This window comes from Hyaena hyaena, unplaced genomic scaffold (genome assembly GCF_003009895.1).
Source record: "Hyaena hyaena isolate Hyena2069 unplaced genomic scaffold, ASM300989v1 scaffold_462, whole genome shotgun sequence".
NCBI lineage: Eukaryota > Metazoa > Chordata > Mammalia > Carnivora > Hyaenidae > Hyaena > Hyaena hyaena.
Genome location: NW_024081092.1, coordinates 1,220,349 through 1,244,364, shown reverse-complemented (window position 1 = coordinate 1,244,364; position 24,016 = coordinate 1,220,349). Strand labels below are relative to the sequence as shown.

The 24,016-nt window shown below is 39.6% G+C and overlaps 1 protein-coding gene across 3 annotated transcripts in view; it reads right to left on the bottom strand.

Moving 5' to 3' along the window:
• Positions 1–24,016, bottom strand: part of GRM5 (glutamate metabotropic receptor 5) — a 513,285-nt gene that overhangs the window by 15,021 nt on the left and 474,248 nt on the right. Inside the window, exon 8 of one of the 3 annotated variants that reach the window (XM_039253697.1) lies at positions 6,114–6,209. The exons of the other annotated variants lie outside the window; for them this stretch is intronic. Coding sequence (XP_039109628.1) covers positions 6,114–6,209 — 96 coding nt within the window. The remainder of the gene's footprint in view (positions 1–6,113; positions 6,210–24,016) is intronic. 3 annotated transcript variants of the gene reach the window in all.

The window sequence follows — 24,016 nt, the reverse complement described above, 5'->3', positions numbered from 1 at the left end:
CATGTAATATCAGAGGTAAACTCAAAATACTTTAGAATTATGAGTTTGGTTAGGTGTAAAATAGATTGTAGGAGTTTTAGAAAGCTTTCAAAAAGGAATTGACATGAGATTTGGGTTTCGAAAACTGAGTGAGAGTTTGTCAGGGAGAACAGAAATGGGGGTTGGAGAAGATGGATACAAGGAGAAAGGAAGGGCAATTCAGGTAGAAACACAGCATGTGTGAAGGTATGAAGCTGTAGAAGGGAGTCTGCATGTCTGGAGAATGGTAAGAAATTTGGGGTGTCTGGAAAGAGAACACATGCTGAAACAGAGGGAATAAAGGACAAAGAGTTAGTGTGGGAAGACCCTTCTACTCTGAGTGCGTGGGTTTGGATTTGATTACAGGTGCCAGGTATCATAGTGGTTAGAGTGTGAATTCCAGAATCCCACTGAGTTTGTCTCCAATGTGGACTTTGTTATTTACCTTTTTAAAGATCAAATAAGAGATCATATAGGTAAAACACTTATACTAGTGTCTGCTGTCTTTCCAATAAAAGTTAGCTCCTTTTATAGGTAACCATGGAAGAACATGAATTTTAAAGCATAAAAATTATATCATTGAATTAATTTTGCTGTTGGTATTTTATTTTACATACGTTACCAGAATTGACTGTTGGGAAAATGACCATGATGGCAGGTGGAGAAGAGAAGAGAAGACCAAAAAAAAAAAAAAAAAAAAAGGACTTTCTAAGGTGAGTAGCCTTGGGTAACAGTAATACTAAATAGAATCTATGGAATGCCTTCTGTGTGCCACACAGTCTGCTAAATGCTGTGCTTGCATTATCATATTTAATTTTCACAGGATTAAATAGTTAAGGGGAGTGCTATATTATTATCTTCATTTTACAGAAAGTGGAGATTAAGGAGGTAAAATGGCACCTCAAGGTCACACTGGCTAAGATTAGAACCAGGTTTTAAAGTCTTTGATTTCAGAATCTTCACTAAATTATTCTAATTTAGGTTATTTAATAATTTAATATCCCTGGGCCTCATTTTCCTCATCTGTACTACGGAAAGATCATTCTTGGGAGAATTGAGTGCATAACCAATGTGAAGGGACTGCTATAGTGTCTGATGTATAGTAATTATAGCAATGGTAGTAACTGTTACCTGTTTTAGAACATCTCTCAATATAAGTTGGAACATTAATATGAAACTGACTTTGGGGAGGAGTGAAGAGAAGATTACTTCAGTAGTCATATCATCATGAAACTAGCTGGCTTCATACTAAAAAGAAAAACATCGCTCTTCTGTGGCTCTGAATTTTATATAACTGTGTGCAGTCCTTTCTGAACACTCAATTCAGGTTAATATTATTTTGTTTATCTTACTCCTAATTCTGTTTGCACTGGCATAAGCTGTAGTTTCTGATGTCAAATGAGGATTTAATTGGACACATACATGTTCCTGTGGGAAAGGAGTTTCTGCTGAATTGCAATGATCTGTTTTTATGACTTTGTTCCCCCGTGGACTATAGATCCACAAGGGCATTAGTCAAGTCTTGGTCATCTATTTATCTTTAGAGTCATGTAAGTACTTGGCTCATGGTAGGTGCTTAATAAGTGAGCATAACATGAAGGAGGAAATCATTGAATTAATGAAAGGCAAAATAATCTTAACACAGACATCACAGTTTGGGGTTGTTTTTGAAATCTGAGTTCTTGGTGATTATGACATCACTGTTACTAGGTTCTCTAACGGCTCTAGTAGACATTTATACTCACTAACATTAGATGCTGCATCTATTAGGTAAAAATCAGTGACTCAGGTGATTGCGGGTTTAACACGCCACCTAACTGATAACCATAATATTACAACAGTAAAAATAACCCCATACCTCCCTCTTCCCTTCAAGCCCTGATGGGGACTGTAGATCCATCTATTTTATTTGATTAGGGAGTTCTTTTTCAAAGAGAAACTGGGAGGCTCAGGATGTCTGTGCCTCCCCTTCATGGGATATAACATGAGTGCTTCAGAATGCAGACTCCAGTGAGCACCCTGATGGAATGGCCCTGCTGAGACAGGAGATAATAATAATCATTTTTGAGGTTTTAGCCATCCCTGAGGTGGACCCTCTCAGTATGAAATCACACGATAACAGGGTTTAGAGAGTTTCCGGTTCTCAGAACAACTCCCTGTTTAGGACTCTCTTTCACTTCTCCTGCAATCAGGAGGTCTCTGCTCTGAAACACACGTAAACTGTCCACTGTGAAAATACAAAAAGATGATGAGTTATGCTAGATTCAGAGGGAAGGAAAAAAAATTCACATAAAAGGAAAACAACAAATATTTCAGGAAGCTAGTGTGCTATGGACACATATAATATTCTTAGTCTTTTCCAAATGTGGGGGTGGAGGGAAAAGGGGGAAGTGACGGACTGTCTCTAAGGCTCTGTCATTGTTTCAGGGAAGATAATAGTGTTCAGCTCTAGGGCTACATGCACTGTAAATCTCTCTCTCTTCCTGCTGGTACCTTGGCTCTGGAAGGAGAGTCACCTCAGGCATGAATTCACCAGGTCCTGTCCTGTCCATAGCTTCAGCATAGAAAACAGGCAAATGAGGTACAGGGACACACTCCTGGTTTTCTGTGGTGGTTTGAGCTTCCCTCAGCCCCTCCCTGGGGCTGGTTGGTTGGTTATGGCCACAGATGCAGCCTAGATGTTTGCAGAGTAAATGTGCTTGACTATGACTCGGAAGTTAACAGCAGGGAGGAGTGGGAGCTGACAAGAAAGAGGGATTCATCAGTGGATACTAAAAGTATCTGTAAAACTTGAATAGTTTTTCTTCCCCCAGCCCTTCCATTCAATTCCAGAGGAAGCAAAGTGGGATGAACTGCTCTAACCTCTTATTTAGCAATGGTTTACATTGCAGTTGTCTTTTCTCTGATATCTTCTCTCTTAATTTTCATTTTAAACTTATCTCTCCTAGCGTGTTTGGGTGGCTTAGTTGATTGAGCGTCTGACTCTTGATTTCAGCTGAGATCATGATCTCATGGTTTTGAGACTGAGCCCCGTGTTGGGCTTCAGGCTGAGCATCGAGGCTGTTTAAGATTCTCTCCCTCTTCTCCTCCCCTCCTTGCATGTGCCTATGCGCGCTCTCTCTCTCTCTCTCCTTCTCTCAAAGAATAAAAAATAAATAGGGGTGCCTGGGTGGCTCAGTGTGTTAAGCATCCAAGTCTTAATTTTGGCTCAGGTCATGATCTCTTGGTTCATGAATTTGAGCCCTGTATCGGGCTCCATGCTGACAGTGTGGAGCCTGCTTGGGATTCTCTCTGTCTCTCTCTATCTCTCTTTCTCTGTTCCTTGCCCAGTCTTTCTCTTTCTCTCTCAAAATAAATAAATGTAAAAAATAAAAGTAAATTTAAAAAATAAACTTATTTCTCCTGGTTAAATGTCTTTGTGTGTGTGTGTGTTTATGTGAACAAATATGAAGTTGTAAAATAATATTTGACAGTCTTAGACATTTTGGCCTCTTCTTTTATGTGTCACTAGGCCTTTTCTTTTCCCTAATGGAAATCTCTTCTAGAACACTGAAGGACTTCCTCTCCCTCCCATTCACTTTCACTTTCTTCCATTAGTTTTTATTTAATGCTAAAGAAATGGTAAGGAAGAAAAAGTAGGAAGGGAAGACCATTTATTCTCAATGAATTATGCTTATCCATAGGGCTGAGGTTGGTCATTCCAACAGAACTATCTTTACTAGAGCATGCAGTAGTCCCCGTGCTTCACCAGGATGTAATAAGCCTTGTCATTACCTTGGCTGTATCCAAACAAGTGAGGAAATGAAGGTTACTATTATCTTGCTACTATAGAGAAACTTGGCCTATTCTCAGTGTAGATATGTTGAATTGCTATCTCTGTAGATCTGGACCTGATCCAGGAAGGCTTGGTCTGGTTGATCTGGAGTCCCTTTACTCTCTGTGTCCCATTATCTGCTGTCTCCTCCTTCCCAGTCTCAACAAGACAGTCTTAAGCAAATCTAATTGCTGGGCTGATCATATGGGAGAGTACTAAGCCTTGACTAAACACTCCCAAGAACAATGCATGGCAGAACTGAGACCTAATGTTTGCCGGGAATAGCTCTATGTCAACTCCTAGACAAATGGATTATTCCAAACAAGCGGTTTATAGACTGGCTAGATTGAAACAACCTAGGAAACTTGTTACACTGCAGATTTTGTCTCAGTATGTTTGGTAGGGAACCAAATTTGGGAAGTCTAGTCCTAGACAATTGCTTCAAATCAGAAGTCACTCGGATGCTACATTCTGTAGCAATGTAACACATTTGAGGGGCAACTGGGTGGCTCAGTCAGTTAAACGTCTGACTTTGGCTCAGGTCATGATCTTGCGGTTACTGGATTCGAGCCCTGCGTTGGGCTCTGTGCTGACAGGCAGCTCAGAGCCTGGAGCCTGTTTCAGATTCTGTGTCTCCCTCTCTCTCTGACCCTCCCCTGCTCACGCTGTCTCTCTCAGAAATAAAAAAAAACAAACAAACCACATTTGATACAGTCATTTCCATCGTATCCAGCCAACTCCATTGCTGTTTGATTGATTTTGGGACAGGAATTATGACACTTTGTCAAACTGAGTGGAAGGAAACCAGTAGGCCCAATAGCAGTCTGTAAAGTTACTCCCACAGAATGATCCATTTAGGATTATCTTTCAAACGCACTGAGATCCAAACATGGCTGTATAAAGGCATCATGGGCATAAGGGCATCAAATACACTAATGTGCACACACATATGCCTACACACAGGTATGCACGCTCTCATTGTTTTGTCTCTGGGAGCCACGGACAAAGTGGGCCAGCCTCTCGTCCAGGGCTGCTATAAATGATTGGTCAGACTATGCTGCACAGGTTGGTGCACCATTTTCACAGACTGCAACAGGAACTACACCCCCCAGAAGTTGTGCAGTGCGGTCGTCCTTGGAGAAAGTTAGACATCATTTTGAAAACCAGAGGGAGCCAACTACTGAGAAAGCAAATACAATGTTTGGGGTGAAAGTTCAACAGGATTCAACAGGATTATCTTCTGGCTGTGCAGCTGGATCTCCGGCTCTGCTCTCAGCACATGCACACACATGTACACACTGCACTTTCTGCACTTTCCCTTTCCTTTAGCCCAGGCTGATTTGCAAGAGCTTCCCATCCACAGTTTTGTACCACAGGTGGATGGGGAAATGCCACAACAAGTTAGGTGTGGAGAGTTAGTTCACAGCAATTCCCCAGCTCAAGGCTGCTCCAGCAGTCTGCACCCGTTTAATGGCAATCTTGACAGTATTTCTCTCCAGAGTCCTTTTCTTAAAACCCAGTCCCATGCAATAAAGCACGTTCATTTCATGCAACACAGCGTAGTTGATGCTTACAGTTCTAAATAACTCAGACTACTGGACACTGCTGTTTGGGGGTGCCTGGTACGAGGGAACATGCACAGCGCAGCGACAGGGGTTGTTTGCCACCAAACACAGAGAAATAAGGAGCTGCAAAGCTATGGTAGCCAGAGGAGGACTAGCTTTCCTGATTTCAGTTCATGAGAAGCCTCTTACCTCTACAGCTCGCTAGTGTGGCCTTGGCATTTGCCCTTGGCTGTCAGATGGTGTTCCACGGAAAGTAAGTCAGATTAATTCCCAGGTTTGTCTGGGATCAGGGCTGGAATCTTCCCTCATTGAAGTCCTTCCCTCAGAACAGTCCTAGGCTTTTTACTTTTGTTTTGACAGATCAGATAGTCCAGAAACATGAATTTCCTCCAATCTCTTCCACTTTGCAAACTCCAGAAGCATTTGACCAAGAAGTTGAAATCCATGGGAGAGCTGACTGAGCTAAGGCTTCAGACATGCAAAGCACACAACCCTGGGAGACAGCAGCATCTGGGACAGGAGGCGCCCATCACTTCACACGAGGACAGCATGGGTTTTGCAAGTCAAACACACACACAGAAAACCAGTGGTGGCCCAGGCTGGACACACTGCATGGAGTGCACGGTGGAGTGAGGACCTAGACCAGGGAGCCACCTGTTCCTGTAGCTTGCGTACATTTAGTTCACACCATCTCAGGCCACTCACGGTTTGCTTACCTGCTCATGGTTGCTCTCCCACCATTGCCCACACTCCCTTTGGGGGTGAAACACTCTATTTCCGACTTGTGCTGGGCCAGTCTCCTGTCTTTGTACCTGGTGAGCATGAACAAGGACAGGAGCAAACAGAAAGATATGATTGTGTGCTTCACTGGCCAGGCTGAGGGAGAGCTGAGGCTGCAGAGGGTTGTCCTGTGTTAAAACAGGCTCCTGCTTTTCATGGCAGTGGCTGACCTGTAATACTTACTGCATGCTTGTCATGGTATATGCATCACATCGGGGTTACTTGTTAAGCCACACATGATCTATCCTTCTAGATTGCCTATTAATCTGTGATTTCATCACATTCAGTAGTCAATGGCAAAGGAGTGTAATGCCTAGCCTCTGAGAAAAAGATTAGTATCAATAAATTAGAATTTATTTAGTGTTTACTATGCAACAGACATGGTGCTAGGATTTTATCTGAATTTAATCCTTGCAGAGGCTCTGTTATTATTATGTCCATTCTGCTGAAGAAAAGAAACCTAAGATGGTAAGGATTAAGTAGAATGATCAAGGATTTTGAACATAGAGAGTCCAAGTTTAGAATCCATGCTTTCAGTCATTGTAATATAATGTTGCCTTCCATTATGATTTTTTTTTTAAATCATTCTGGGGTGCCTGGGTGGCTCAGTCGGTTGGATGTCTTGATTTCAGTTCAGGTCATGATCCCAGCATTGTGGGATTGAGCCCTGCATTGGGCTCAGCACTGACAGAGCCTGCTTGGGATTCTCTCTCCTCTTCTCTTTCCGCCCCTCCCCCACTTACGTGAGATGATGCATCCTCTCTCTCTCTGTGTCAAAATAAATGAACATTAAAAAAAAAAGTTCTTATCATTAACAAAGCTTCATTGAATGGTATTATGTTTGAGCATTATGTTAGAGACTGGTGATGCCAAAAGAGAAGAGATATTTCTTGGATGTAAGAGGTCTATATTAATCATTAAGCTGAAGGTGAACAGTCAGTACTGGGCTGCCTGCATTGTGGAGGAGAGCTCAAACCCCTTTTGTATCACACGTGGCATATCACCACACCTGGAAGGTACTAGATGTTTTGTCTAAAATGATTTATAAGATTCCCAGTGTTAGTCTGCTACATGGTGAATCAAGAAGAGCCTTCATATTTGAATGACAGTTTTCAAAGCCAACATGCTCTTACAGAAATCATCTTTTTTAATCCATCAGTTTAAGCCTGTGGCTAATTACAGAGGGTATTGTGTGTTCATTGCCACGGGAGGACACTGTGACTTACTTAACTGGATTTACCAAAGTCACAAGCCTCATTGGTAGAGAATGACTGCTGGTAGAGCTTGCAGTGGCCAAGACTCTTAAGGTTTATTGCCTTTTTCCTTCTCAAGCTGGAGCCCAATATGAAGCTACTTCATCCATGTCCCTGGTATTCAACAGGCCATGATAAAGTGACCTAGTATCAGAAGACTTGCTTACCCTTGGTATAGTCATTTTTGCCCTAAGTTTCTTTTCTTGCTGCCTCAAAATTAATATTAAATTTAAAAAATGCAACCAAAGCAAAATCCTTATTAGTCCTGGATAAAGGCCTCTCTCTGACTTTTTTATTTTAAGGTGTTAAAAGTATTTAGTATTTGAATAAAAATGGCTCATTAAATCAAGCCGGTAGAATTATTCAACAGACATTAGTTCAGCATCTATTTAATTCTAGGCAAAGGACTTTGGTCTGGAAATAGAGAGATAACTAATCCACAGGTCCTGCCTCACAGAGCTCACAGTGGAGTGGGGGAAGGCAGGGAAAAAGATATGTTGTTTATCAGTTTCAGCCAATGATCGTGAGAGAGGGTCTTCTGGAGATTTCTAAGAACAGTTTTTTTTTGTTTTTGTTTTTGTTTCTTTTTATTTTTTCTCTTGGCAAGAAAATACTTGGAAACCATGGTCTCTTTCTGCTATGGACAGTTGTCTGGTATAGTACTTGGCAATGCTACAACGATGTTGCAGACTTGAGAGAAGCTAAGCCAACATTCTTAAAAATGGTGGCCCAGAAAATTAGAAGAATGTAAATTCTAGACAGTATCTCTGAGTGACTGAATTAGCCTGCTTAAGCTCAGAATTTTTTTTTATGAATCTTATCATGTCAGCTACTTTGAATTAAGTTATAGATTCTCTGATGCTGAAATCTCCCTATGCCTTACTTTACTTTTGTTACTTTCTCATACAAAGGTTGAGTCTAAGGTTGTTTATAGCATTTGGTTTGGATATTTGTAAGTTCTCTCTCTCTCTCTCTCTCTCTCTCTCTGCGTGTGTGTGTGTGTGTGTGTGTGTGTGTGTGTGTGTGCACGTGCACTTATGAAGACCCTAAAGCAAGTTACTAACAAATGCTTTAGTCTTAACTAATCATTTATTTTCTTTTAAATATTGTTCCTTTTTATACACACTACTGTATATAAAAAAGTAGGAAAATCTTCAAAGAGTTAGATTTGAATAGGAAGAAAGAGAGGAAGATAGACTGGGTAAAACAAAGGATTGTTTTCTCAATAACCCACATTTAGAGAACACCTAAACAATTGGCCCTTATAACAGTGGTACAGACAGCACTGTTAATTATTGGAATCCATGCTAATTATAGTTCTAACTAGTGTGATGTGGTGATTTATAAGAAAAATATGCATTTGGTTATTCAGATGACCAAATATAGATATTATAAATGACTGACTATATATGAGAATATATATATTTCTTATATATATTTGGTCTTCTTCCACACTCACAGTTCCAAAAATTTTGGAATTTCCTAAGTGTTGAAAGTCATAAAAATGCCTTCTGTTATGTTAGTAAGGTGATTCCCCAAAGCACTTAAGGATGGGGCTTGGTGGCCAGTGGAGTCAATCATGTAATTAGAGGGCTGGAACTTCCAGTCCCACCTCTTTGTCCTCCAGGGAGTGGGGAGGGGCTGGGGACTGAGTTCAGTCACTAGTGGCCAATGATGAAATCAATCATGCCTTGTAATAAAGCCTCCGTAAAAGTCCAAAGGACAGGTTTGGAAAGTTTCTGGGTTGGTGAAGACATGGTGATGCTGGGAGTGTGGCATTCCTAGAGTGGGCATAGAAGCTCCATGCCCCTTCCCACACACCTTGCCCTATGAATCTCTTCCATTTGGCTGTTCCTGAGTTCTGTCCTACACTACACCAGTGCTCTCTGGTAACTAAAATGTTTCTGTGAGCTCTGTGCACCACTCTAGGAAATTATTTGAATCTGAGGAAAGGGTCAGGAGAATCTCTGGTTTGTAGCCAGTTGGTCAAAAATATAGGTAACAGCCTGACTTGCAACTGGCTCAGAAGTTGAAGGAGGAGGTTGTTAGAACCTCCAATCTACAATGCTCACTCAGAAGCACAAGTGATAGCCTGGGCTCATGACTAGCATCTGAAGAGGAGGTGGAGTCAATCTTGTAGGACTGAACCCTTAACCTGTGGGATCTCCAGGTTGATAGCGCCAGAATTGAGTTGAATTATAGGACACTCAGCTGGTCAACAGAATTGCTTGCTAGTGTGGGAAGTGCGCACACCCCTAGCACATTCACACTGGAATTGGGTCCTGGAAACCAAAATAACTAGTCACTATGGGTTTAATGTTGCATTTTCAAACTGATTAACTAATGGGAATTATCATAAGTTATAGCTTCATAAAGCTTTTGGTCACATGTTTGTAGAATTGGCAATGCTGTGCATGTATTTACCAAAGATGTTCCTCAGTTACCTTCCCTGTCACTAGACTAAGGAAGTATCAAGAAAAACAAAATAAAGAATACATAGTTGTGTCCCTATGTGCTTATCCCTTACCTTGTCCAGTTATAGACCCATGTAAAAATGGTCCTGGCTCTGATGATTTTGGAATTCTCTTCTAGATGCCATCATATTTGAGGCTGACTTTAGCAACGTTTGGAGCCAGATTTTATTTCTTAGTTTTCCCTTTCCTTCCCTAGCTTTAGACAGGGTGTTTCTATTTTTAGTTTTCAGTCATTGTTTCTATCTCCCCTCCATACGAGTGGGGACCTTTAAAACAGCTTTGGAAATATTCAACTCTTTTCCCATGTGGGTTCCTCAAACACCAACCCACCCTCAGTTTTTGGACTCTAGACAAAGTTCAGATCAAACACCTGCCCATAGGTAACATCTTTAGCAGTCATCCAAAAACACAGTTTCTAATTTTAAAAATGTATGAAGCAGAGTGCAACCCTTGCATTTTATTTTCCAGATTTTTTTTTTTTTTTGCCACATTATCTTTAGGACTATCCTAATTTTGGATCCTGACAGTGATAACATAAGGAGATAAACTATGGTACGTGTTTGAATAGCTTTAACAATATTATAGAAAAATTTTCCTCTACCATTTGATTCTCACAACAACCTAAGTAATTATTATCCTCATCTTTCATAAAAACCTGTGGCTCAGGAAGCTTCACCATCCGGCCAAATCTCCATAAATGGTCACAGAAACGGGGCAAGAAACCACATGTTTTACCTCCAAACATCATGCTTTTTATGAACACCTCACTTCTTAAATTCTTTTTATGCTGGAAAAAAATCTGATAACCCAATTGAGGGACTGAAAATGCCATACATAAAGGGAATAGTGTGTACTTAATGCAGCTGGATTTTGGGTACAATATAAACCTATTTTTTTCAAAGGTCAAATTTGACTACCCAATGGCCAAGTAGAACAGACTACCCTCCAGGCCTCTTGCTACCATGGAAATAGACTGCCATTCCTCTGACTGGAGTTTACCTACACAGGAATATACAAAAACCTGAAAATCAGAGAGGCATTGCTGAGAACAACTGTCAGTCAGTGTTGATGTATGGGACCCTGCGTGATATCAGAAGATAGGATGAGGTGGTAGACCTTTCCAACAACTCTAAAGGGTTACAAAGAGTGCAGAAGGAAGTCCCAAGTCAATCTTTTAGGTCAGACTGCTCAGGGGAGAATACTAGATGAAGACAGAAGGGAATTTCTTACAGATCTTCCCTTGAGAGAGAAGGAGTAAGGCCAAACCTAGTTCACGATTACGAAATCATTCCCTACTTCAGTCTCCTCCTTCTGCCCTCCATGTGTCTATAGGCAAGTAAATATATTCAAATCGTTTACTCCTTGTTCCAGCAAATCTTGTGGTCTCCCTATCCGGAAAAACAACTTGTGTCTAGACTTGCAATGTCAAGTTGATTCACTCAGAGATTTCAGATTAAAAACAAAAGAAATAAGCATGATTAATAGCCTGAGAAAATAATGTCAGAAATGAACATAAGTTGAGAAAGAATTTGAGAAGCTGCCAGGGAACATATTGATCTGATCCTGTATAAAATGAAAGGAAGGTAGAAGTTGACAGGTGGGGAAGCAATGCAAATAAGCAATTAAAATGTAAAGAATCAGCTATATTGGTCCAGCAATTCTATTCATAGGAATTTATTCTAAGGAAATAATTCAACAGAAGCTCAAAGGCTTATGTACAAAGATTTTTCCTTTCAGTGTTATAGAAAAATAGCAGAAATGAAACAAAACAACAAACCACCAGAGAATAGTTTAATAAATTACAGCACAGCAATATTATGGAAATGTGTTGAATTTTGTATTGAGTGAAGCCTTTCATTTAGCTTCCAGAGAATTCCTCAAGGATGTATTTTAATCCCGCTTATGATGAGAACTTGTTTTCAGATATGAATCATCTTAAGTCATTGCCTTTCGCCATGTGCTTTCTTTTGATGCTATTTGTTTCACAGTCAATAAAAACCCAGGAAAATACAGATTTTAAAACTAATTCTAAAGTACTTTACAAGCTTACACAACATCCACTACAGGAAAAACTTTTCAGGGAGGAACAACATCTTGACCAGGCAGATAATCTCCGTATGAGAATAGGATCGGTCCAAATAAATGTTGCAGCAATCAACTAAAAGTTGCTGTCTTCTATTTTAGGACTAAGGGATTTTCAGACAAAATAATTTATTCTTCCTGAAAACAGATGATTAGTTTTCCAAGAGGAATTTTTCCTAACATTTTTGTGCGTAAACAACTAGAAAAGCTTTGGAGTCAGACCAAGCTGGGTAATGACGAGAAAAGCCAATATTTACTAAGCACTGGGAATATACCACACACATGCTAAGTATCCATACTTACTGATTGAATCCCTGCAACTGGCCTAGGGATTCGGTACTACTAATCTCCCTGTTTTACAAGGGAGGAAGAGCCAGCACACAGGGAGATTGAGTAACTTGCCCAAGGTTAGCAGATTAGTTAACTCTGATGCATATTGTTTCTCATGAAAATGCTGGTGACAAACACTGGCTGGGCCCTTTCTTGGACCTGGTTCTGTCTTCAAATGGCTGAAGGGTACACAGGGAACTGTGCTATTTTTTTTTTTTTTAATCTTTTTTATCTTTTTCCTGACCTCCTGGCTTGAGTCCCTCCCTCTACTTTTTTTTTTTTTTTTAATTTCTTGGTTTTTTTTTTTTTTTTTTTTACAAATAGTTTATTGTCAAATTAGTTTCCACATAACACTCGTGCTCATCCCCACAAGTGTCCTCTTCCATGCCCATCCCCCCTCCCCCCCACATCCATCAGTCCTCAGTTTTTGTCAGCATTCAAGAGTCTCTCATGGTTTGCCTCTCTCCCTTTCCCCCACCATTTCCGCCCTTCTTCTCCCCCTTGTTCCTCCGTCAAGTTCCTCCTAATCCTCCTATACGTGCAAACATATGATATTTGTCCTTCTCTGCCTGACTTATCTCGCTCAGCATAACACCCTCAAGGTCCATCCATGTTGCTACACATGGCCAGATTTCATCGTTTCTCATTGCCATGTAGTATTCCATGGTATAGATAAACCACATCTTCTTGATCCATTCATCTGTTGATGCCCTCCCTCTACTTTTGTGTTGATCCTTTTTACACTACTGGTTAAGAAGCCTGATCCCTCTTTCCCTCTTTGGTACTGACCATGGTTACAATCTGCACTTAAGTAACCTGGTTTTCTCAGTCTGGGGGTGGTTGGAGCCCCACCCCCAGTGCTTCTCTGTGGAAGCAGATTTGCTCTGAAAGTAATGGAGAAGCAGAGACCCTCACAGCAGTCCCTTGCAAGGCCCTGTCCCTATTTTTGTATTCATATTTTGTTACCTGTTTCTTAAATAGAGTCTCCTCCCCAAATTGTATGACCTTGAGTCTCCAAAAACTTGAATCTACTACTGCTTCCCAGAGTTTTCCTACTATCCCACAAGGAAACCATACACCAGCTATGTTATATTAGTAGACTTGCTAATATTTTCTGAGTTACAGTTTCCCCATCTGCCAAATGGAAATGTGAGGGATCAGGTAACATTGTTTATGTAAAAATTCTTAATTTTAACAGGTGCATATTAGTGGTACTTTTATACCTGTCCTTTCCCCCTGGTTCTAATAACTTCTGTGACCAGGCAGGTTTTTCCCAGATAATTCTGATGCAAAATATTCTGTTCTGTTTTCTCTACCTGTCCTGTGATACTTAGGAATATTATAGCATGAGTCTTCCTATGGGACATGATCTGTATGATCCCCATTAAATCCTGTGGGTTAGTGAATCTTTAATTCATTAACTAGCTCACAGGATCTGTCTGCTACCACATCCCTAACTTAGACTGCCAAAATTTAGCTGGATTTGAAAATGAAATGGAGACAGACGAGGTTCTTTTCTTTCTTTTTTAAATGTGTATTTAATTTTTGACAGAGAGCGAGCAGGAGAGGGGCAGAAAGAGAGGGGGAACAGGGGATCTGAAGCAGGCTCTGCACAGAGAGCCCCGTGCAGAGCTTGAACTCACAAACTGTGAAATCATGACCTGAAGTCAGGCACTTAACCAACTGAGCCACCCAGGCCCCCCAAGCTTCTTTTCTTTATCTCAGCCCTTCTCTCCTGTTAGTCTTTCTTAGCACCCTGTTCTCTTCCTTTAGAACACTTATTTCACATTCTAATTAGATATTAGTATGCTAACTAGCTTATTGTCTTCCTCACTAAACTGTAAATTTCAGGGTGGGGGGGCAAGGGCACAAGTGTTCCTTTGGCACGTGCCTAGTGCAGGGCCTGGTGTGTAGCAGCAACACGACAGATGCTTTTTTTGCATGAAGCACCTGTGAAAATGTTAAAAGCAAGAACCCTTATCAAAGGTGAGTCAGTAATCTTTACCCAAACTTAGCTCCATTGAAACTGGCTTTCTTTTCCTGTGCACACAGGGTCGGTCACCAGTTCTTCTCAAAGAACTGTTCTGTTCCCCACCCTCCTTGCTCCCTCTGTCCTCCTCCTTCACCTTCCTTGCTCCAATCCCATAGCCACACATAAAACTTTTCCTTTTCTCTCCTCCTCTGTTCTTAACCACTGAGGGACAAAGGAAAAGTGTTTCAAAGTATTGCCAGAAATCTTAGTTCCCATTTCTCTCAGGTTTTAAAATCACTTGATTTTGACAAGACCAAGAGGAGGTGGAGGTACCAGAGGGAGGGTGTGGTGTTCCTGGTCCCTGCGTGCATATGAGGGGCTGAGGAGGGCAGGGAGGCCATGCTTCCTGTGACAGTTACATGCCTGAGAGCAGGGATGACCACCCCCCTAACAAGAGAGGGGAGCAGTCGTGGCAAGTCTTGGGTTTGCCAAGTCGTCCTCTGACTCACATAAGCTTCACAAAAATCATCTCCACTCTGTTGCATGGGACAGAATGTACTAAGATCACAAGTCTGTGACTAGGGACTCCCCTCCTACCTCCTTTCTCACCTTCATTTCATTGCTTTAATAGTAGCATTTTAATAAAGGGAATTATACTTCTGGTTTTAGAATAATGTCTTATGGTTTATTATAATCACATAAAACTACAACAGATGGATTCACTAATTTTGCCATTTCAAAGCAGATTCCACGTTGTTCAGTGTCTATCACAGTAAACTGAAAGTGAGATTTTAAAGATTTCATAATGAGAGATACCCAAAGAAACATTACATAAAAATGATATGTATATATATGATTTATATATACATAAATACATGTATACACATATATATATACACACACAATCACATCTCTATATACATAAACAAACACATAGATAGATACACAATAGCTCTCCGAATTTTTTTCTAAACAGATTGGGCTTTAGTTTGCTTGAGATAGGCAATAAATCATGGCAATTAAGTGTACTGGCTTTGGAATTAGTCAACCTGAGTTTGATTCCTAGTAATACCACTTACTAGCTGTATGATTTGGGATAACTTATGTAACTTTTCTTAAATTTCCTCTTTGAATAATAGGAACAATGCTACTTAACTCATAGCATTGATGTTTTACATGAGGATTTTAGCATTTAATTTCACAAAGACATTATGAGGTAGGTACTATTATCATCCTTATTTTATAGACAAAGAAACTGAGCTACAGAATGGTTAATAACTTGCTGCGAGTTATACAGCCAGATATATCTGAAATGTTCAACTCTAAAGCCCTAGAACCAAAGTTAACAAACAAAGGGAAGACTAAAAGAGACAGGAAAACTCAATTTAAAAAATCAAGGAGAAGCCAAAGAATAGTAAGAGAAGGAGAGGGGGCAAACATAAGTACCAAAGACTGTGTTAGGAGTTTTTATATATTGTCTCAAGCATCCTTATAACCCTGGTGAGGGGGTAGTGGTGACTTTATTCAAAAGAGAACTATGCTTACATAGCTGATGAATGTTCATATCAGAATTCAGCAGTAGGTCCTTCTTATAAATAATATACTCAAACACATATGGAATGTCTTCTAGGTACTCAGCACAGTGCTTGAGTTCTGTAGTTGACATTAAGGAAAAACGTTTCACAGCCTGACCTCAAAGAGTTATAATCTAATGGGAATGACAAAAATGGATACCATAAACAATTACTGAACACAAAATTCATGGTGAAGGTATCAATACCAAGTGTGGCCAAGATTGACAGATCTTAAACTATAATGGCCCATACCATGCTGGAATTTGAACTTGACTGGGTCTGAGAGGTACATTGTGCAGTCACTGTTTGTTGACTGCATAAGTGAAAAGACATGATGTTATTTTTCTATTACCTTTTTTCCTCACACAGGACCTGTTAGACTGAAGTGCTCATCTTTCTTCTTCATCCCAAGAGAGGGGGAGGAAGAGGAAAACCAATAAGAGCAAGCTCACTTCTCTGCCTATTATTGCCATGTCAGAGCCACTGCTGTATGCCTATGCCCACAACAGTGACTAGAACCTGGCAGGACTTAAAGAATACAGGAAGGAGGGGAAAAATATTATTTCAGGGAAGACCTAGAAAAATCACAGGCGCGAGAGAGAAACACCACATCCAGAACCCATACTATCATGTTATCCTCTCTTTGAGAGCATTCCTGTCTTTCTTAAGTAACTCTTTCCTTTTCTGTGCCTTTTCTGCCTCCAGACAAACAACTGAATCACTTACAACTATCTACTGACAATATCTGTTTACAGATACAGGCATTATCTAGGGGAAAGACAGTATTATATTCATCTTTATCATCTCCAGTGCCTAAAATATCATCTAGCTCACAGCAGAAGATGTGATATATAGTATTTTCTCAGCAAACAGTACCTGTTTATTACTACCGTTGGGATAATAAACACTCACTGAGCAGAGAACCTTGTTTTCCTGTAACTGATGTTCTCCCAGCTCTTTCTAGCCAACTTGTTGCTGTGGTCTGCTATACAACTTAGATCCTCCTACCTCTACTGACTTCAATGCATGAAGTTTAATTTGATCCCATTCTCCATAAAAGTGTGCATTGCCCCCTTGTGTCCCCTTTAGTAAAACACCCCATGAACCCGTTTTTGGTATTTCTCCCCATTCCTGTGAGGTTGTGCTGCCCTCTAGGGAGTCTTGCTCATCACACACTTCTCAGGATCTGTTTGATCTGCATTTGGCCACACAGTCTTTGGGTGGGACCAGCAGACTCAAGGCAGGACTGCCAGCTCCCAGGTTCCTCTGCCTGCTCCTGTCATCCCTATATCACAGACTGTGGCTGTGTAGTGCCGTGGGTTCAGGGGTATGAAACTTGGGCATCAGCAAGCCAGGAGGATGTTGATTACTGAAACCCCTTACAAGTGGAGATTTTGAGCAGGATGCTGTGAAGTCTTAGTGCTCTTGGTCCTAATAGGATCCTCACTTATGGGTATTCCACTTGCATCTTGGTAGTTTACATATTACATCAAGATTTATTCTATGGAATCCAGTAGCTGACTCATGGGAGTGTTCTACGTGATGGATGAACAATGATTTCTGTCTTCACATGAGCCTCTGGGAGACAACTTCCCTGTAGTGTCTGGGGCCTAAATTGCTTTTTGTTAACACTCAAACCAACATCTTGTTGCCATATCCAATGATGATGACCCTTAACTCTATTTGACTTCTCTGTAACATTGGAACTATTGACCACTCCTTCATTTATGAATCATTCCTTTTCTTTTTGTGTTATCACTTGACTGGCTCTCAGATGTACTTAGTCCAATAGTCAAGAATTTGTTGTTTAGTTCTCGGGTTTGCTTCCTTTTCTAGTCTCTGGCTGTGCCCTTGACTCTCCCAAATTGTTCTTCAAACAACAAACTCTCAATTTTCAGGCCAGTTATCCCAGCAGCTTCTTGGATTTGTTCATTTTGATGTTCTCTTGGGAATCTTGAATTTAACAACTCCCAAACCAAAGTCATGTTTTCTTCAAACTTTCTCTCCTTTCCCTTATCATCTCTGGTCCCAAATTTCTTCTCATTTAGTCCTATTAACAAATGTGGCTGGCTCCCCCCCAGTCTTTTTATTTTAATTTCCATTCTGGACTTCTCTAAGCTCATAAGATATAGAATTAATGTGTCCAAAATGGAACACTTGATTTTACAGTTTAAAACTCTCTTTCCCAAATCTGAATTACAATGGTCTAAATCCTCCTCTTTACACAGGTCAAAAACGTAGACTCATCTTTAATTTTTTCTCTTTCCTTCACATACAACTTAATGATTAAGTCCTATCATTACACTTTCCACTTGGAATCATCATAGTCCCTTACCTAGCCTGTCACAATGAATGTCTGATTTCTTTCTTCTCTTCTTTCTACTCTACATTCTCTTCTATCTATGGAAACCAGAGGGATCTCTTTAACATATTAATCTCATCATGTAATTTCTTGAACTTTACAAAGTTTTCCATCACATTCAAGACAAAATTAAAAAATCTGCACCTCACATACTCTGATCCTTAAGTGTCAGTCTGCATTTTTCTCTTACTGTTCTCTCTTCTTCTTATTTTACCCCAACCGCAATGAACATTGCTTGCCCCCTAAGATGACAGCCTTGTTCCTGCCTCAAGATTTTTTTTTACCTGCTGTTCCCTCTACCTGGAACACTTAGCCTTCACCTCCTGGATCATTGTGTCTTATTTTCTTATTCATTTTTCTCTCTGTTCAGCTTATTCAGAGAGGCTGATATGGCACCATATCTCAAAATATTTAAAGTAACTCACCACACCTCACTGTAGTCCCTCACCTTTATTCATTTTTATTCATGGCAGCTCTACCTATCTGGAATTATATGATGTATTTGTTTAATATCTAGAATTATATTATGTATTTGTTTACTTTTTATTATCATCCTCTAAATATAGTTGAAATTATGTAAGGGCTGAGATTCTGTTTTATTCACCACTTTATCCTCAAAGCTTAGAGTAGTTTCCGTTACACAGCACATTCTCAATTAATACTTGTTAGACATACTTGGCTAATAATATCAGAGTATTAAAATATAATCCAAGTCTTTATATAACTCATATAATTTTTGCTTGATCTTCAATGGGATGACATATAAAAAATATATTATGTATTAGTTTGAAAACATTTTAGAATAGCATCTAATATCTCAATAGCATCTAATTAAATATGTTTAATTTGAAGATAAGGACAAATTAAACATGTCTAACATTTTAAGGCTGGGAAGTAGCATTTGTTCTATTTAACAGGAAGACAGAGATAATGAAACTATTACAGAATTTATTTGATATAAAAGAGTGAGTATTGGATGTGCTGAAGGTGAGATGATGTCAGGTATGAAGATGGTACTATCCAGTTATCATTTGACGACTAACACCTAGAGCTTAAGGAAGAATACTTGAGAATTGAAGGCGCACTGATGGTTGGGTTCTCTAAAGAAAAGAACACAAGGAAAAAGGAGCCAAGGATTATAGACTGGTCTTAGAGACACCTACAACTAGGAGACAGGAAGTGGCTCCAAGGAGCCCTAAACCCTGTATCTTTGTGCCTGCTGTTGTCTCTTGCTGGCATGCCTTTCCCTACCTAAACAACTCAAACACTCCTACTTATCTTTCTTTTCAATGCTACCTCCTCTATGAATTTCTTTAGTAGATCACTGAGAGTTGAAATTGATAACTGATTCTCCCTTTTCAAACCAACAGGAATAATTTTTTTTCTGGCTAAAGAGTAATGGAGGATATAATGAAGCACAGTACAAAGAACATGAGGAGTAGCCTGGCGGTCATGGGTTTAAATCAGCTCAATCAAAGGCTAAGTGTACAATCTGGGAAGAATTATTTCATCTCTGAGTCTTAGTTTCTACAGCTATAAAAACTGGTATATCTTGACTTTGCAAGATTTTGTACAAATTAAGTGACATATAATAGCACAGAGCACACTGAAGGAACTTGATAAACATTTGTTTTCTTCTTGTGTGTATGTATGTGTTGGGAGAAATTGGGAGAAATGCTAGAGAAATGGGTGGCCAAATGACTCAAGAAAGGTGGAAAGCTTCTTTTAGACAAAAAGCTGGAGAAAAAGATATTCCTATCTTTCCATTGTTTATTTCTTCCTGGACAATTCCATCTTTACCAAGGGAATGGAGTTTGAGGGAAGAGAAAGAATCATTAACTCACAGAATTATGCCTAAGGCATACTTTCTTTGTACGAAATGTTATGTTCTAAAATAGTTAGGACTTGCATGCCCCAGATGTGGTATAGGTAGTTCACTTCCAAGCAGGGCGAATGCAATTAAAAGGAATATTTCTGAAAACAGAAATTTGGGAAAAAAATGCTTAGTTTACCCCACCACCCAGACAATTTATATCAATTAATTAAAAATATTTTAATCAAATACACATAGTAACAAATGAGATCACTAACATCATATGCAGATTAAAATTCACTGTAATCACAGCATTCAAGAATATCAATTCATTAATGTTTTAGATGCAATTCATCAAAATCATCCAGACATAGTCTTTTATAGTTCCACAAATATACTTCAATTATTGCAGAGCCAAACCATTTAATTAATCATTTCAAAGCATTTCTCTTCCCCCAAATTAAATACCTAAAACATCTATCAGCTCTAAATCTTCTTAGCATCTACCTCTACATACCCAGTGAGAGACAGAGATATATTTAAATGGTATGTGGTAGAGCAAGACTTGACAAGTTGACTTATTCTCTTGGAAAATGAACTACTATTGAGTGCTGACTTGCCATTAGGGGAGGAACTAGGTCTTCACCAGAGGCTAGAGAAGTGAAACTTTGCTGATCACTCACTCACATATTTATTAGAGAACTTTTTATTTTTTTTAAGTTTATTTATTTATTTTGATAGAGAGAGGGAGAGAGAGAGCACGAACAGGGGAGGGACAGAGAGAGAGGGAGGAGAGAACTCCAAGCAGGCTTCACACTGTCAGTGCAGAGTTTAATGCAGGGTTCGATCCCATGAACCATGAGACCATGATCTGAGCCGAAATCAAGAGTTGGACACTTAACTGACTGAGCCACCCAGATGCCCCAGAGAACCTTTGAAAATAGTTGCTGATGATGGGGACATAGAAAGCAATGCTTACAAGAAATTTACAGTCTAGCAGGAAGAAAAGCAAACAAATATAATACAACATAAGGAGTACTACATGAAGGGGCCCAGCAAGTCCAATGGAAATGTAATTTATAAAAGAGGTGTAATATTTGGGTTAGTAATTGGAGGGTAAGAAGGTGTTTTCTAGGTAAAAGGGAGATAAATACTGGTATTAGAAGAGGCAGAAATAATAGAAAATACATAGGCAGAGCATACCAAATAAAGAAATAGCTGAGGCACGGTATGTTTGGGGAATTATATGCAGTTTGGTATTGCAGGGATATGTAAATAGGTGTTTGGAGGACCACTGGTGGAAGGGACATTGGGGGACTGGTGGAATAAACTGGTAGCTGGACCTCAAGGTCAAATCTTAAAGGGTCAGGTCTTTAAGGGCTCTGTGAGTCATGTAAAAGAGTTTTAGATTTTTATATTTTAAGACTTGGATACCTACTATTTGAAGGTGGGGTAATGGGATCAAATTTGCAGTTTAGTTAGATGGCTCTGAAAGCAGTTGGGACAGGTTGGTGCATCACTAATAGAGATTTAGGATATTATGTCAGTACAGACACTAGGTTATGGAGTTCTGCTCCATGGCAATATCGGTGAGAATGCAAAAGATAAAATAACATAAGCAGAGAATATCATTGATTGGCTGCAAAGCATCAAGGAAAGTGAAGTCAAGATTGACACAGCTTTGGGCAACTAAGTTGAAGGTGTAACTTTTATCCAGAGAGGAAATGTAAAAATAAGAAGAATTGCCTTCAGTGACAATGTCTAGAGAAGTGGTGGTGAGGTTATTATTTAATTTCTTGGTAAAATAATATTTTCTCTCATGTCCTGTCTTTTACATTATAATTATCCAGGATGTCAAAAACACTGAATCCTAAAAATTGACCAAAATATTTGCATGAAATAGGTGCTTAAGAAATAGCTGGTGAATTTCAACCACACCTGACCACTTATTAAAAGATACCTTCCACCATCTCACATATTTTTAAATGACAACTTTAGAAATAGTTTTTATTTGGAGTAAAGAATTAAAAATTAATCATTAAAAATTATAACTGGTAAAAATGTAATCATGCACTTAGTCTGAATCTACTTTTAGGAAACATTACCCATTCCCTGTACTAATTTAATTCAAGTAAGTGCTATCTGCATTATGCAGATATTTCAGCCAAAAACAATAGAAATGTCCTGGGGCATCTGGGTGGCTTAGTCTGTTAAGTATCCGACTCTTGATTTTGGCTCAGGTCATGATCTCATGGTTCATGAAATCAAGCCCCACTGTGCTGACAGTGAGGAGCCTGCTTGGGATTCTCTCTTCTCTTTCTCTCTCTCTGCCCCTCCCCCACTTGTGTTCTCTCTCTCTCTCTCTTTCTCTCTCTCTCCCAAAATAAATAAATAAACTTAAGAAAAACTGAAATGTCCTCCTGCATATTTGTGTTGGTGACCAAGCCATATTGAGTTTGGATCTTAACTAGATCATAACTCAGCAGAGTACACTAGACAGTGGTTTTAAGTCTCACAGAAAGAGCAATACTAAAGGAAAGTGTTAACCAAAGAAAATGGGGCAGTGGATAATCATTTCGTTTGTCAAGGGTGGTAAACAGGAGGGTATCCAACCTAAATCAAAATAGAGTGAAGGTGACACTTTTACAAATGTCATTTTTCAATCCTGACCTTTCATTCATTCCTACAAACTCTTTACTGCCCTTTCAAATACAGTATCAGTGTTTATAATTTCTGGTAGTTAAGGTTGTGGGCTCTAAAGACAAACTCCTGGGATTAGAATGCAAGGTCCAACACTTTCCAGGTATCTATCCATTGGCAATATGCTTTACCTTGCTGTGCCTCAATTCTCTCATTTATAAAATGAGGATCCTAATGTTACCTATCTCATGGGATTGTCTTAGGATATGAAATATGTTTATGAGGCATTGATAATAGTCCCTGCCACATCATAAATGCTCGGGAACAGCTATCAGCATCAACCTCATCATTCTGCTCATCCTCTTTCCACATCCTATATCCACTTTCTCTTCTATACTTCTGGCCTGTGTAAACTTCTGGTTGGAGTGCCTAAAATCTTGATTTTAAGTCCAGTAGTAGTAGTGACTGCCTAACCTCATTCTTCGTGTCCTTTTCATCTGCCTCCCACTGGCAAGCCCCAACCCAATTTTATTTGCACTGAGCGCACTCAGGTACAAAATGCTGCAGACTCTGACTCAATAATGTGTACTGAAGTAAAAGGCTACCTACCCGTTCCTCATGCTTTGTCGCCCTTCAGAAATGGTGGCACTAAGCATGTGACAGGGCAGGTTGGCTTCTCCTTCAGAAGGTAAAGCTTGAGAGAAAGCTTTACATTTTAGGGCTAAAGTTCTTAACATCAGTGCTGTTCAAACCCTAGTTTAGGCACTCATCACTTTGGATGAATGTCTTCATGTCTCTAACCTTTGGTGTCTTTTATTAATATTTTTTAATGTTTTATTTATTTCTGAGAGAGAGAGAGACAGCGTGAGCAGGGGAGGGTCAGAGAGAGAGGGAGATACAGAATCTGAAGACAGGCTCCAGGCTCTGAGCTGGCTGTCAGTACAGAGCCCAACGCGGGGCTTAAATCCACGAACGGTGAGATCATGACCTGAGGCAAAGTCGGACACTTAACTGACTGAGCAACCCAGGCGTCCATGACCTTTGGTGTCTTTATTCGTATAACAGGCATAACAAGCCTTCCAACCATAGTGGGTTTAAGAAAAGCATTCAAAATAAGAACACAACCTATTGAATAGGGTAAGATATTTTCAAAGGACATATCCAATAAGGGGTTAGTATACAAAAAATATGAACAATTTCTATAACTCAACAGCAAAAACACCCCCAAATAATCCAGTTAAAAATGGGTAGAAGCTCATGGATTGGAAGAATAAATATAGTTAAAATGTCATTACTACCCAAAAGCAATCTAAACATTCAATGCAATCCCAATCAAAAT